The following is a 14,814-nucleotide window of genomic DNA, read 5'->3' on the forward strand; positions in this document are numbered from 1 at the left end:
TTTCATTGCTTTGGAGGACAGAAGTTAAGTACACGAGATTTAATTCTTTGTGAGGTTCTTCTGAGATCGTTGTCTTTCGAAACAGAACAGGAACTCCTCTATTAAAGTATCAGAAATAAACCAAAAGTTTTGTTATGAAAGTAGTATTCCCGGCCTTATGTGATTTAGCTTAACATGGGAAATTCCACTCAATATTTTCGGACAGGAGTATGAAAGCCAGCGATTCCAAAATACCATTTCAGTATAATATCCACTGGATCACAACTGTCGCTCACTTTAAGTTGTTGCTCAATCTATGAATTTTATTTGTTCTCTCAGCATTCCATTTACGTATTACTCCAGTTCCACCGGCTGTCAACTTCGAGGATAGAACCACAAAAAGGTTTGTACGTAATCTTGACTTAATATACAAGGCGGTCAGAAATACTCTGAAAAGCTTGTAAGGGTGTTGCATGGTAGGTTCTGCTGAGGAATGATTGTTAAGAAAAATGTCGATACATTGCGCTATTTCCGAGTTAATTAGCCAATCAGGTCGCTGCAGTCGCAAATCGATGTGGCCCGCCAGATACAATTAGTATCAGTTATCTTCATAGCGCAAATGACAGCGCACTACACTGCTCAGTCCTTGGCTCCCAACTATAGTCCCGTGACCAATTTTTGTATCGATTCCATATTCGGTTTTAGGAAACCAAACGAAAGACAGATTAGGCCACACCGTCTCTGGCGGGCAGCTTGAAATTGCGCGCGCATCGGCCTCTTCAGCTAGTTTCAATACTAATGAAATCGGAAAACGCTCAGAGTATTCAATTTTTTGCATAACCATTATTTCTCTGCGCAACCTACCCTGCAACACCCTCACAAGTTTCTCATACTGTTTCCTGACCACACTGTGTACACGAAAAAAATGATAATTCTACGAAAAAACTGAACAGGAATATAACACATATAAGAAAATCTAGGTGGAAAGCTAGCTGTCTTTCTATTTACTTTCTTCCAACGCTTCAATTCCGCTGTTGATGTCTTCCCCAGGATTTCAAAAAACCACGCACTGTAGGTCTCGCGATACGTTCACTCCGACAGCGCCCAGCCGTGAGAGGAAGTCCTGGAGCTCTCAGCAGTATAACTGAGACGCTGAATCAATGAGTTACTAAAAGAAAAGTCTATTTTAATATGTGACCTTATGGTGTGTTCATTGACATAATTTAAAAGATTTCATGACGATTAGAAAGTTTAACTGGAATGGGTACATATCTTGACGATGGTTGCTTGTATTTGTTTATAACTGACATGTACTGAATTCTTCACGATAATGGATGACTGCCAAAACAGTTGCAGGATAAAAATTTATTAAAATTCTTGACCAAGGCTTCGGTACATATAAATATACCTTCATCAGAAGTAAAAAATCTAAAATTACATCATGCAATGGAGAGTAATAAAACAATTGTGCCAAAAGCGTCGTCAATATTCAAGCAGCCGAATTTTTGAACTGACAGTTTTTATTATCTTCTTTGTCTGAAAACTGCACTAATGCGAATATTCAATTCAGCGGGAATCCAGGAACAGAACAAGTATAAAACCAGCAATTTGAAGGCAATGTGAGTACTACGGAACAGTTTTGACACTAACTCAGTGAAAAACATGGGATTATTTCTTTAAAGTATACAAATTAAATAATCTTTTGACTTATCGATTAGATTTTCCGCCTGCTGGTGGGACGGACTATAGTTACTACTCCTCCTTACTGAATTGACTTTCTGGCTGTCGCTCGCTCCATACTGTGCGTGACTGCGAACATTGATCAGTCAGACGGCAACCGCATCCAACATTTATACTCGTAGTTGCTTTGTGAACTGAGGTAAGTCTCTATACATTTCACTTCTGTGATGAAGCACCTCTGGACAGTGTAAAACGAAAATTTTCCCAATACTTGGTTTTGAAATGTGGTACAAGGTACTTACATTATTATCCTAATTAATGATTACCTCGTTTTCATACCATATTGTATGACAATGTATTTTACCAGTGCTGTAGCTAATTCCACACCACTACATTTACGGCTTTTCACTCCGTGCTACTGACACGGACGGGATAATTTTACACTCGGCAGAGAGTCAGACATGAGTCGTGTCCAATCACTTTTGAACACGACTGTGTTTTTAAAAGAAAAGAAATTCAGTATTTAGAGGTGCTGTACATCTTCAGTTCTCAATTTCTCTCTACCTGACTAATTCTCGTATTATATTCTCTTCGCGTGATTTATTGCAGAGCATGTAGCTGTTTATGTTCAGCATGTAGAAAGACACTGCCAATCAGTAGACACGTAACTGAATTTCTCTGAAGTTCACGTACTGGGTACGTAAGATAGCTCTTTTCTGCCATTATAAGAAGTCATGTGAAAAGACTAATATACAGCAAAAAGAAGAAAATTTAGTTGCAGCGTACACATACAATGCTGAATCGTCGTGACACGTGAAGATACATCGTTTTCTTTCTTTTCATAGGAAGGATACCCACTTCGACCCAAAGGGATTCATATGATCAACTGCCCACCAGGCGTTGAGAAAGTGATGTCGGTGCTTGATTCCATACTGAAGGAGAAGATGAGGAAAAGGGTAAGTAGATTAAGAAGAAATAACTCAAAGGATTCTAATAACGTTTTTCACATAAAACTGTCTGAAAATGATCGTTGGAAATGAAGAGGAAAAATATCATCTACAAGTATCCCTGCTTAACCTGGATATTGTGTTTCTGTGCTTTTATAACTTTCCATTTTTAATGAAACTGCCGGCCGCGGTGGTCTAGCGGTTCTAGGCGCTCAGTCCGGAGCCGCGCGACTGCTACGGTCGCAGGTTCGAATCCTGCCTCGGGCATGGATGTGTGTTATGTCCTTAGGTTAGTTAGGTTTAAGTAGTTCTAAGTTCTAGGGGACTGATGACCATAGATGTTAAGTCCCATAGTGCTCAGAGCCATTTGAACCATTTTTTTTTCTAATGGAACTAGGTGGTTTTATGGATAATATGTCGAGTACATTCAGGTACTATTTACAGTATATGTGATCATTTCTTCTATCTGTATAAGTATCTCTTAGAATTAATATATTAGTTAAATGTTTTCCCTTTTGCAGCCAGTGTTGACTATAGTGAAATCTGTTTGAGTATAATGCCGTGACACTTTACAAGACGAAATAAAATCGATATTTTGATTTACTTCCAAGCGACTCAGGTTGCCGATAGGACACATTCATGACGGCCGGAAGAAAATGTATGGTCGAATCAAAAGAACTGTGTTACTTTCGAGGGGTCTAGGGGTTCAGTTTCGAAAAAAAGAATAGAATTTGAGCGCTTACTCTCTAGCCGACGGGTCTTAAATTTTAATTTGCTAGACACACAGCAAAAGCTTGTACCTTCATTGGATGGTTCTAATTCTCTTTAATTATGCTAGTGCGCTACGAAGTACCTCCTGCACCGTATACTGAGGTTGCGGTGTAGGGCAGTTCATATAAACTCAAATTGAATTTGATCACTTTTAAACAAAAACACGAATACGTGGGGGGGGGGGGGGGGCGGGGAGGAGGCAGTAACCGCGTGTTGCTGCTGGTGGTGGTGGTAAGTTGCTGTGGGACCAAACTGCTGAGCTCATCGGTTCCTAGGACTACACACTACTTAATCTAACTCAAACAAACTTTCGCTAAAGACAACACCAATGTCCGAGCAGGGCTCGAACCTCAGACGGTGGGGAGATGGCGAGGGGGAGCCGCACGAACCGTGGCAAGGCGCCTCGGACCACGCGGCTGCCCCGCAACCGCGTGCTATAAGCATGTCTGATATAGTGATATAACTACTGTTTGAACCTAATAAGAATACTGCCAATGATAATTACTATATTGAACATCTTTCATTACTTATTGATTCGTTATTGAGTGCGTTTGGTTAGGAAGGGGTCTCATTATCGATTGGAACTACATAATTTTGACTGAGGTAGGTTTTACATTCATTCTTTAGACAGAACTCTCGTTCATTTGATCCTACACATATTTTACTCCACACAAAAATCTCGTCGGAAGCACGTGTATAAGTTCACTGAATGCGGTGGAAGCGTGACGAAACAACTCTATCCTGAGTTGTTTCCGCAGCGGCTGGAACCACATCGCAAAGTACGTCAAGCCGTCCTCCGTGAGCGAGCGGTTCTAGGCGCTTCAGTCCGGAACCGCGCTGCTGCTACGGTCGCAGGTTCGAATCCTGCCTGGGGCATGGATGTGTGTGATGTCCTTAGGTTAGTTAGGTTTAAGTAGTTCTAGGTTCTAGGGGTCTGATGACATCAGATGTTAAGTCCCATAGTGCTTAGAGCCAAATGAACCGTTTGAAAGTACGTTAATCGTCTAACGCTTGTAACGTTACACTGTGCTTTGTGTTGTGTTTCGGTGATTTCATATTACAGGCTACTTCACTAGTGTGCAGGTACTTTCACAAAAACAAAGGTAATACTGCAGTGGCAAATTAAAGAAATCGTAATTATAATGTTACTTTGTAATGATTCAATGGAGATTGCGGGTCACTTGCATCAAAATATTCAGAAAATATCTCTAAACAACCTCCGAAATTTTCTGATGCAGTTTGGGTTCACCCCCTATATTAAGTTGGATCATCCTATGTTATGACAATTCTTCCCCCACCCCGTGACAGAATTTATGTACCCATTCTGTCTGCATCGCTAGTGTTATCCCATATGGAAGTGTTCGAAAGTTGTCCGCATATTTGCGACTCATGTAAGCTGAGGCGGGAGATGTATCAGCTCAGTATTCTCCTAACAGGATGTTGGAAACCGCCTAAAAACTACATTTAGACTGGACTGCACACAACCTTCGCCGTTAAAATGCCGGGCGGATTAAATAAAAAAAGACGGAAATAAAAGTGGGTGGCCACAATAATTTCAATTGGCACACTTTATCGATGCAGTATCACGTATTGCTTGTATTGTGCTCAACGCATCCTATATTTCTCTCTCCATTCGGTCCGAACTTTACAATCCTAAATATAACAGACAACTGCACCCACTTGGTAATGTGACAATTATGTAATTCGCAGAAACATTTTTCCGCATATACGGAGAAATACATCAAATATCAGCTCAGTAGAACTGACACACTGCGATTGCAGCGCTGTTACGCCATGTTCAAATGTGTGTGAAATCTGGCCGGCTAGAGTAGCCGTGCGGTTCTAGGCGCTACAGTCTGGAACCGAGCGACCGCTACGTCGCAGGTTCGAATCCTTCCTCGGGCATGGATGTGTGTGATGTCCTTAGGCTAGTTAGGTTTAATTAGTTCTAAGTTCTAGGCGACTGATGACCACAGAAGTTAAGTCGCATAGTGCTCAGAGCCATTTGAACCATTTTTCTTTTTTTGTGTGAAATCTTATGGGACTTAACTGCTAAGGTCATCAGTCCCTAAGCTTACACACTACTTAACCTAAATTATCCTAAGGACAAACACACACACACCCATGCCCAAGGGAGGACTCGAACCTCCGCCGGGATCAGCGGCACAGCCCATGACTGCAGCGCCTTAGACCGCTCGGCTAATCCCGCGCGGCTGTTACGCCATGTGTAACGTGTAATGGTGTCAGATGTTTTAAGAGCCAGTACTTGCTTGCATCACATTCATCATGTTGACTGCATTGTCTTTCAGAAAGCTTTAGTATAAATTTCTAACAGTCACTATACTACTACGTACCCCCTCCCCAACACCCCCGCCGTCAGGCGGTTTTCAGCTCTTTCGTGAGTTCGTGCGTGGCGCACACAGAGCCCCAAGCTATTGCGGTCTTTTCTCCCTTCCCGGACTGCATTCCCTTCAACGTACCGCTCGCTTCCTGTCCTCGCTCCTTTCCCTCTCTCGGTGTCCTTGATTACATTGGCCTAACTCTCCTGGTTTCTGATATCTCTCACGGTTTTATTCCTCTTGTTTTTCATTCTTCAACTTTCCTTTTCGGCGTTTTTGGTCCCCATTTTGCGTTTGAACTCATCTGCTGAATTTTGCCTCCGTAGTGTGAACCAACTGGAGAAGAACACCTTACTTAGTGTCTTTAGCGTGTGGCCGTAGCGCATCTTCCACCGTTTTCTCAATGCCTTTCGTTCCGTTGTGCTTTAACCCTATATAGCCCGCACAGTAGCCGGTCCATGTGGTGGGGTCGTTATGGACCCCTTTGGTTGAGTCGCATGACAACATAGGCATCACGATTCTAATACCTAAACTACCACCTCCGTTGTATGCCTAGGAGTGGTTGCTTGTCATTCTGGGGCCTCGATACGACAATGACCGCCGTGCCAGACAGTCTATGCTGTGGATGGGTACGCCCACAAGTAAGCCCCTGACGAGAATGGGTGCTATCATGGCGCACGCTTTGTGTATGAACGCATTACATTAAAAAAAACATAGACGAACCGTTCTTATACGGACATCACTTTAGTTGGGAATGGATACTTTCATGCTACTTCTTATGCAGCCACTCACTAGAACTGAACGGGACATTTTCATCGCCACAAGGTCGTTACTTTTCTTGGGGACTATAGAAGACAAGTTTGACGAAGTTGATTCTCTGAGTGAGATCTAGCCGGATTCGCTGTTGATTAGAGCTTCTTCTGCAGCCCAATCTGAGGCCTTTCGTGCCTGTGACCATCTTGACGACTTTGATTATTTCATTTTGTTTCTCATATTTTCAGAGGCCTTAAGGACCGTCACATCGATACCAGCACTTTTATTCTGGCTCTTAAGGGGATTCCCTCCCTGAGAAGGCCAAGGTCGTGCTTTATTAACGTGATGTAAAGCCGTACTTCCGTTCTTGGGAATTTAAATGCCCATTACTCCATGTGGGGCAGTGCTGATTCATCTAATCTGGGTCCTCATAGACAAGTTTCTTGCAGGCCACCATCTGTCCCTTTCTAATAATTGTTCCCCTACCAGTTTCAGTGCTACCTTTGGCACTTTCTCTTCCATTGAACCTTCACTGAATTCGCCTCCCTTTCTCCCTTCCTTGCATTCCGCAAAATGCCCGTTGTGACAGCGACCATTTCCTACGGATTTTCTCGTTCCTCTGCATCTCCTGATGGCCAGGTTACCCCACTGGACTTTCCATCGAGCTGATTGGCCTCTGTAATCCTTCCAGGTCGTGTTTAACTCCTCCTTGTCAGTTTGGACTGATGAAGTCGTCCGTGACATGTCCGACATGATTATTCGTTTTATAGGCATTGCCATCCTGTGCTTAGCAGGCCTCTTTCGCCCCCAGCTGATCCCTTGGTGGAGCACAGGCATTGAAATCGCCATCTGTGATCTTTGTCGAGCCCTGCAAACACCTTAAGCAGCACCCATCCTCCACCAGTCTAATTGCTTTTAAATAGCTTCACACCAGAACCTGTTACTTAATCAACGAGAGCAAGCAGGTGTGTTGGGAATGCTTTGTCTTCTCCCTAGGTTCTTTTGTCCTTTTATTACGGTGTTGGCTGTGCTCTTCAGCCTCCATTGTTGCCAATGGCCGTCTTCCACCCTGAGACTTGGTCTCACAGGTGACCTTTGTACAGATCCATCAGTTCTCATGGAACACCATGCAACACATTACACAATGGAATTGGTGTCAGCCTTCAATCTGGCTGAAGCTTCCCACTTATGTTTTACCCATTGTCAAGCGAAATCCTTCAATAGACCTGTTCCTGAATCGGAGCTTCTTTCAGCCCCCTTCTGTTGCAACATTTCAGCCTCTGGCTCGATTCCATACATAACTAAATGCTTCAACACCTCAATCCTCTACAGGTGCTTAACTGTGTTTGACTCCAAGGTGTTTTCCTCTCTCCATGGAGGGACAGTATTTTGGTTCTGATCCTGAAGCCCAGTAAAGAACCATCGTCTCTCTATAGCTACCAACTGATCACTCTGACCAGTATCCCATGCAAGTTATTCGAATGGATGTGGCTCACTGGTTCTGTAAGGTCATCGAATTTGGAACCTTTTGTCTCCTTACCAGTACAGCTCTTGGGAGGACTGTCTCCAATCTATCATCTTCTTCAGTGGCGAACTGCATTTCAGCACACCTTTTCTTATCACCAACTTTTCCACAGTTTTCTTACACTTTTTATAAGGCATACGACGTGACTTAGCGCCATCATATTTTCCTTACACTCCATGACTGTGGCTTCAGGACCCCCTTCCAATTTCTGTTCATCAGCTCTTGTTCCACTGGTTGTTCCAAGTTTAGATTGCCACCATTCTCAGCTTTCTATGGGCCCCTTTCTTCATCGCTATTAATGGACGTGTCCTCCATCAGACCATTGGTCACCTCTTCTCAGTGTTGATGATTTCTGTATGTAGGCTAGTTCCCACTCAGTGGCCTCTGTGGAGCGACAGCTCGAGGACGCCATCTGGTGCACTTCCAGGTGGACTCTCTCACATGGTTTTCAGTTCTCCTCCCCACTCTCCCCTTAAGTAGCAGGTGATGCATTTTTGTCACATACTACAATCCACCTATACCTGGAGCTCTACCTTGATACTCAGTGCCCAACCACGGTCACCCAGTTCCGTTTCTTGGGTCTTCTCCTTGACAACAAGCTTATTTGGTTGCCTCATATCTGCCATCTGTATATTGGCTGTTTCCATAAACTCAATGTTCTTCACTTCCTTCCCCACATGTCTTGGGCCACAAAGTGTTTGACTCTTCTTTGCTTTTGCTGGACCATAGGTCTGCCTTGTTTGGACTACAGTTGTTTATGGCTTCGCTGCCCCTTCCACACAGCCACTGTTTTACATGGTCCACCATTGTGGTATCGATTTGGCCTCAAGCACCTTTCACACTAGCCCTGTTGACAGTCTTCTGGTTGATGCTTGGACCCTCCTCCCCGTCCCACCCCTTCCTATGCCATTGTTATCCTCTCTTTCCCTGGCCACCCCTTGTTTGCTATTCTTTTCATGGCTTTGGCTCGTCACCTGTCTCCTGCCCATCCTTATGCCGGATTACCAGCAGTGTGCCACCTTCCTTCTCTAAACTGTGACTCCATCGTTCCTTTTTTGTCCTGTTCTCCACAGTCTCCCTCAAACACACCCCTTGATTAGTTATTCACCCTCACATCCAGATGGATCTCCTCCACGGTCCAAAAGCCTCCATTGCTCAGATGATGTCCCATTGTTGATCTGCCTGATCTTACAACAGTTTTAGGATGCTGCTGTTTTTAGAGTGATGGCTTTAAATCCGTTGAACACATGAGATATGCTATCTCTTCATATGTGGGGTGTTTACCACAGAACTAATGCCATTTCTGGGGCTTCAGCTTTATGAAAAGGTCCTCCTTCACACAAGTTTTGTGTGTGCAGACTCGATGAATGGCCTTCAAGCTATTGTCCAGTTTCTTCCCACCATTGCTTGGTCTCTACCAACCATAACCTGCTCGCTGATCTTGACTGTATGGCTTGTTCAGCTGATTTCCTTTGGAATGTCCAACATGCACATGGGTATCCCAGGTCAGCTTTCTGATTGTCTGCATTCGGGTGGGGGGGGGGGGGGGGGGTAGAGGAAAAGCCACCTATCCTCCTCCTCTGCAACCCCTCCAGGGGTGGATTTGCAGCTTTATGTCAAATTGCTTTTCGTTCAGTTGTAGGGTGAACTGGAGGGGGGGGGGGGACCACCCCAGTCTAATATAGTTCATGCGATTACGGGAATTCCTGCTACATGGTGTTTGTCCCTCCGCTTCTCCTGTTGGGAATCTACCATGATCTTCCGACATTGTATCAGACATATCAGTTTCATTCATGATTTTTTACTCTGTAATGAGGCGCAGTGCTCCCTCCTTTGTAGAATTGGGGCTTTCCTCAAGGTGATCCATATTTTGCTGGACTGCCCCTGCCTTTTGGCCCTTTGCACTAAATACATCCTCCAACTCTTCTAGTCTTGGATGTCAGTGGATGACCCTTGTATGTTTTTGTCCATACTCGGTTTCCTTCGTCAAAGTGGTTCCAAGATTTAAATACACGAATTCCTTTCTGGTATTGGAGCCCATAGGTTAGAATTGGCATTGGTTTGGTATGCCTTCGGCCTTGGCTCTGCTCGGACCAGATTTCTCCCCCGTTATCCTTACGTTTTATCTGGTGTTTTGTGCCTTTTTTCCCATTTTCGTACGTCTTCTTCCCATGGTGTTATTTCGCGATCATGCTGTACTATGAGGATCGGGATGATACGGCGGCTGTGCCGACTTCCCATCGCGCCCAGCGTTTCTGGAGCACTCTCTGATCTCGCTATACAACTTTACCACCACACATCCCTCCATCGACAGATTTACTATTACTTGATGATTCAGGAATTGTTGTGTGGTAAATTACTTACTTGGTCAATTCTATTCAGTACTTCTTCGTTAGTCATGCTACATAACCATCTAATCTTAAGAATTTTTCTGTAACACCATATTTGTAAACCTTCCGCTCCCTTCTTCTCCGTGCATATTACTGTAATACACACGATGTCTATGTAAAAGTGATCCATAGATGAATAAATTTATAACTTTCAACACTACTACATGGGTAAATATAATCTCGGAACTGTTTAGTGTAACTTGTTATACATCGTTTATGTAATATTACATTCTTCATCTTCTCCATACATCCTACGTATTTCGTGAACGATATGTTTTATTGCACTCTTCAATATTAATTTTAACAACTTACATCTTTTTGTTGCAGGTCATGATTCATCCCGATCTGGAATCGTTGCACAAACACTTCCCAAAGAAAATACTACCGGCAGAATATGGAGGGGAGGCAGGACCTATCGATAAAATACAAAGTTAGTAGACGTCTTTTCTGTCATGAATTCAAATAGTTTCTATGATTAATATAACACCAGTGAACCTCCAGTTCAGAATCTAACTCCCATGTATAAAACGGTTTCTCATGTCCAATTACGTACAGTTGATATGCTTATTAACTGACACTAAGTACATAAAAACTTTTTGGCTGAAGACGCAAAACCACTATAATGTTGGTTTTATTTTATATAATTTGTGTTTGTTTTAAGAAAAGTTAATTTTCACTCAGCTTAATGCTTATGAGGTCAAATATATAGGTGAATTATCTGTCGTGCAGTGATATAATTTTGGAGGTACATTCAGTGGTATATTTGGATAGTGTCTGAAATACGCGCTGTGAACGAACTTGGTAGTACAAAAGTTGTAAATTGAAACGTCATGCCTGATGCTGATGTTTTACTATATGAACAGCGAAGATGTAGTGAGTGAGAAACTTTTTTCCTTTCATTATTTTGTGGGTATTTCAGCCAGAAAAGTTTTCGAGGAAGTTTTAAATTATGTGTAAAATTTGTTGGAAGTCGCTAAATGCTCTCAGTCTCAAATGCTGGATGAATATAGTCTGCGTAATTTGGTGCCTCAATACATGCACATAATTTTTATTTTTAATACGTGACTTACTGTGTTAATCATTTTAAATAAGGCTATACATCTTAATCAGTATATATCAGTATATTAAGTTTGTACATTCAGTCAATAGTACATGAAATTTTTTTTGCCACTGGAAAGCGCTAGAAAGACACAATGCAACTGGAGCTTAGTGGCCATTTTGTGATCGGTCCTATCTGCGTGGTAATGGAATGTATTTCACTTTCTGTATTGCAGAGATGTGTAAATTATAAGTTCTCAAGTACACCTCCAAAAGTCGTTAACCTAACTCAAAGCAGAATTCACTTCCTGTATCTGGTAAGCCTTGACCTTGACCAGTCTTTTATATCAAAATATTTTGCAGTTGTCGACCTGACTAGATTCAGTGCACAGGAAATATGAACAATAACACCTTTATTTTCAAGACGTTTCGGTAAATTTCGAAATACGCGAATGGAACAACGGAAAGTAATACAAAAAAAGTGAAAAACCTATCAGAAGATCTAGGAAGAACATTTTCAACGCTGTACCGTAACCAAACTTATATCTATCGATCCTGTAGTTGCATGTCACATCACTCAAAAAGTCGTTAAGTCAAAGCTTACAAATATTATAGGATTAAAGATGTTCTTTCTAGATCGTTTTGTTGAGAGTTATAATGCATGTGGATACTGATGATAAAATACGTCAGTTCGAAACGAACTCGCACATTACACTGCATTGAGAGCTACATGAAATACTGTTAGACGAACGTAACGTGGCTCACGACGGGGCATGACACGATAGCATGTTTTGAGGATGGACAGAGCAGGCATACTCATACATGGAAGCAAAGATCTACGAACATCATGGCTTACACAAGTCTACAGATGTTCATTTGAATGCTTTAGACGAAACTCAACATTGCAGATTCAAAACATCTTGCCCAATACAGTTCATAAACTTACAATTTTTTCTTATCTTATATCTTTTTCATTACTCTTCTGACATATCACTTGTTTGTAAATACTCTGCCCTAACAACTTTGTTAGATACAACTTCTCTTATTTAATGATGTGTGACATCAATATGCTCTGACCTTTCTTGATCTGAAGAATCAACAGACGAAGTTATCGCTATCTTCGTTAAGTAAAACAATTCTTCGTTTGAATAATAATATCCTGGACTTGAAAGAACGACTCGCTCTTCCAGATCTTTTATCCGTTTTAAACGACAGTAATCTGGATATCAGGATACAACAGCTTGTCGATTTGGGGACCTGAGAATCTAGACCCAAACATTTTGAGGGTTCTAGCGCATGTGGTTACTGCCGGTAAACTAATTCTGTTGAGAAGAGTGGCAAATGTATTACTGTACACTTTATTAGACCGCTTCAGTTTAAAAGAAACTAGCACATTACTCTGTACTGAGTGCTACATTACATACTGTACGACTTACAGAACATGACACACGACGAGACATGACCCAGTTGCAGATACACACTGGTAAGTAGACATTCAGTCAAGTGGACACGTAGTGAGAATGAGCAAATCAGAGACACTGGTGCATAAAAGCAAAGACATACAATGGTCATGGGTCAGAGGAGTCCACAGATGTTCATGTGAATGCTTTTTGATTAAACTCAACATCATTCATATGTTTTCCACTGGTTTTCGCCGTATTTTCCATTGATTCTCGAATTCAAAAGTTTAAAATCCAAGCTTCTCTCTGCAGAAACGTGTATTTCTTCATCACCTTGCTCAAGAGCGGACATAAATAACGAATTAAACTATTTTCACCTCATGGACCTAAAGCGTCCGAAACTCATCGTGTGATTTAATAAAGCACGAAATTTTTTGTAGCTAAAGTCGTTATTATTCACAGTTCATATGAATAGATATGAGCGATTAGTAGTGGCACTGAGGTTATTATCGCTAGAAAAATGTAAAGACAGAATAGAAATCTCATGTGGACAAAAGACAACACAAATTGGGCCAAACTGGAACGGCGTTGCATAACTCTGAGCTACGCTGACGAATTAAAATTATAAGATAATCGTCTGAGAATCCAATTAAGGCTTTTAAAAACGACTTTACTAATAACTATAACTTTTAGTGGCTGCATCGTAAGTCCATTGTGGGAATTTGCTATGCTTATTATCATGACTGATAATGCTCCGATTGTACCGGTTGGTTTTAATTTAAGTGCGGCCACTCACAGAGATACACAATCTGCTGTAACTATCTTAAGGCAGCTGAACTTGGTAGATAGTCTAATGCGTTCAGCGAAACCCATCTAAACTGTAGAAAAGTATTTCAAATTTTAGCCACCAGGTGCAATTCTGGCGCTGTATGGCATCTCCAGTGTTAATATTGAACGATTTGTGTAAACGGCTGTTAATAATCGAGTCAATATTATGCCTTTCTCACTTTTTTTACCTTTTCTGCCCGTTCCAAATTGCATTGACATCGCCAAATTCGCACCTGGTGGAGCTAATTTTTTCCAGCGGAGATTTGTTCTGCATCGACGCTTTAAAATGTCTACAATGTTTCCCTTTCGCACGTTAATTACAGCCCACAATGGACGTCTATCAGTAGCTGTACTTTAGTTATAACCACACGGAACTGTATTGCTATTATAAGAATGGGAGTGTTCCAGGTCTTGATGACACTGAAATTTCAAGGCTACATACTTTGCCTGATTCCAGATATGTGGAAGGAGCGCATTGAGAGGAACGCTGAATTCTACAAAGAGGATGAACAGTACGGCGTGGACGAGTCCAAGAGGCCGGGCAAACCCAAGACGCAGACAGACCTGTTTGGCGTAGAGGGCTCCTTCCGACAGCTCAGCGTGGACTGAGGCGGCGTCTTCGTTAGAAGAGACGCTTCCGAGAGCTCACATAATGATGGGGAAAGCACGGAGGAGTGGCTCACAACAGCAGAACAGCCCCTTATGAGCCTCATTACTGCTGTACTTGAAAATGGCGGTTCGCGACTGCGCAGTCTTTAAGACTGTTACATCGCCACTGTACTTTCGAAGTAAAGTCAACACTGTCAACATGGAAAATAGTTTGTCCACTAATTTTAATTTTATTTTGATTGATTTTCTTGACGCTTCCTACTTCCCAATCCTTTATTGTCTGAAAGAGATCGGTGGTGAAACATTCAGTATCCAACCTCTTCGTCTGCATACGATCGGTACATAAGATTTTATATTTCTGTTCATCTTCCGGGGTTTGCACAGGGTTTGGATAAAGTCAAAGCAGCGTTTGTACGAACGTTATTTGTAAACCTCCATCTGTTTGGTTATAATAAATTACTCAAGCAGCTTAAACAAATGTTTAAAAAATTGGAAACTACTGCTCTACATACCAACCATTCAGGCTTGAGTATTTTACGGTTCTTAAGCGATTCA

General features: G+C 42.1%; 1 protein-coding gene across 1 annotated transcript in view; it reads left to right on the top strand.

Moving 5' to 3' along the window:
- The window catches only part of LOC124712264 (alpha-tocopherol transfer protein-like), a 29,743-nt gene extending 15,354 nt beyond the window's left edge, over window positions 1-14,389 (top strand). The window contains exons 4-6 of the mRNA XM_047242559.1: window positions 2,505-2,615; window positions 10,712-10,814; window positions 14,108-14,389. Of these exons, the coding sequence (XP_047098515.1) occupies window positions 2,505-2,615; window positions 10,712-10,814; window positions 14,108-14,259 (366 nt within the window). The 3' untranslated portion in view covers window positions 14,260-14,389. The remainder of the gene's footprint in view (window positions 1-2,504; window positions 2,616-10,711; window positions 10,815-14,107) is intronic.
- Window positions 14,390-14,814: the final 425 nt, after the last annotated feature.

This window comes from Schistocerca piceifrons, chromosome 8 (assembly GCF_021461385.2).
Source record: "Schistocerca piceifrons isolate TAMUIC-IGC-003096 chromosome 8, iqSchPice1.1, whole genome shotgun sequence".
Taxonomy (NCBI): Eukaryota; Metazoa; Arthropoda; class Insecta; order Orthoptera; family Acrididae; genus Schistocerca; species Schistocerca piceifrons.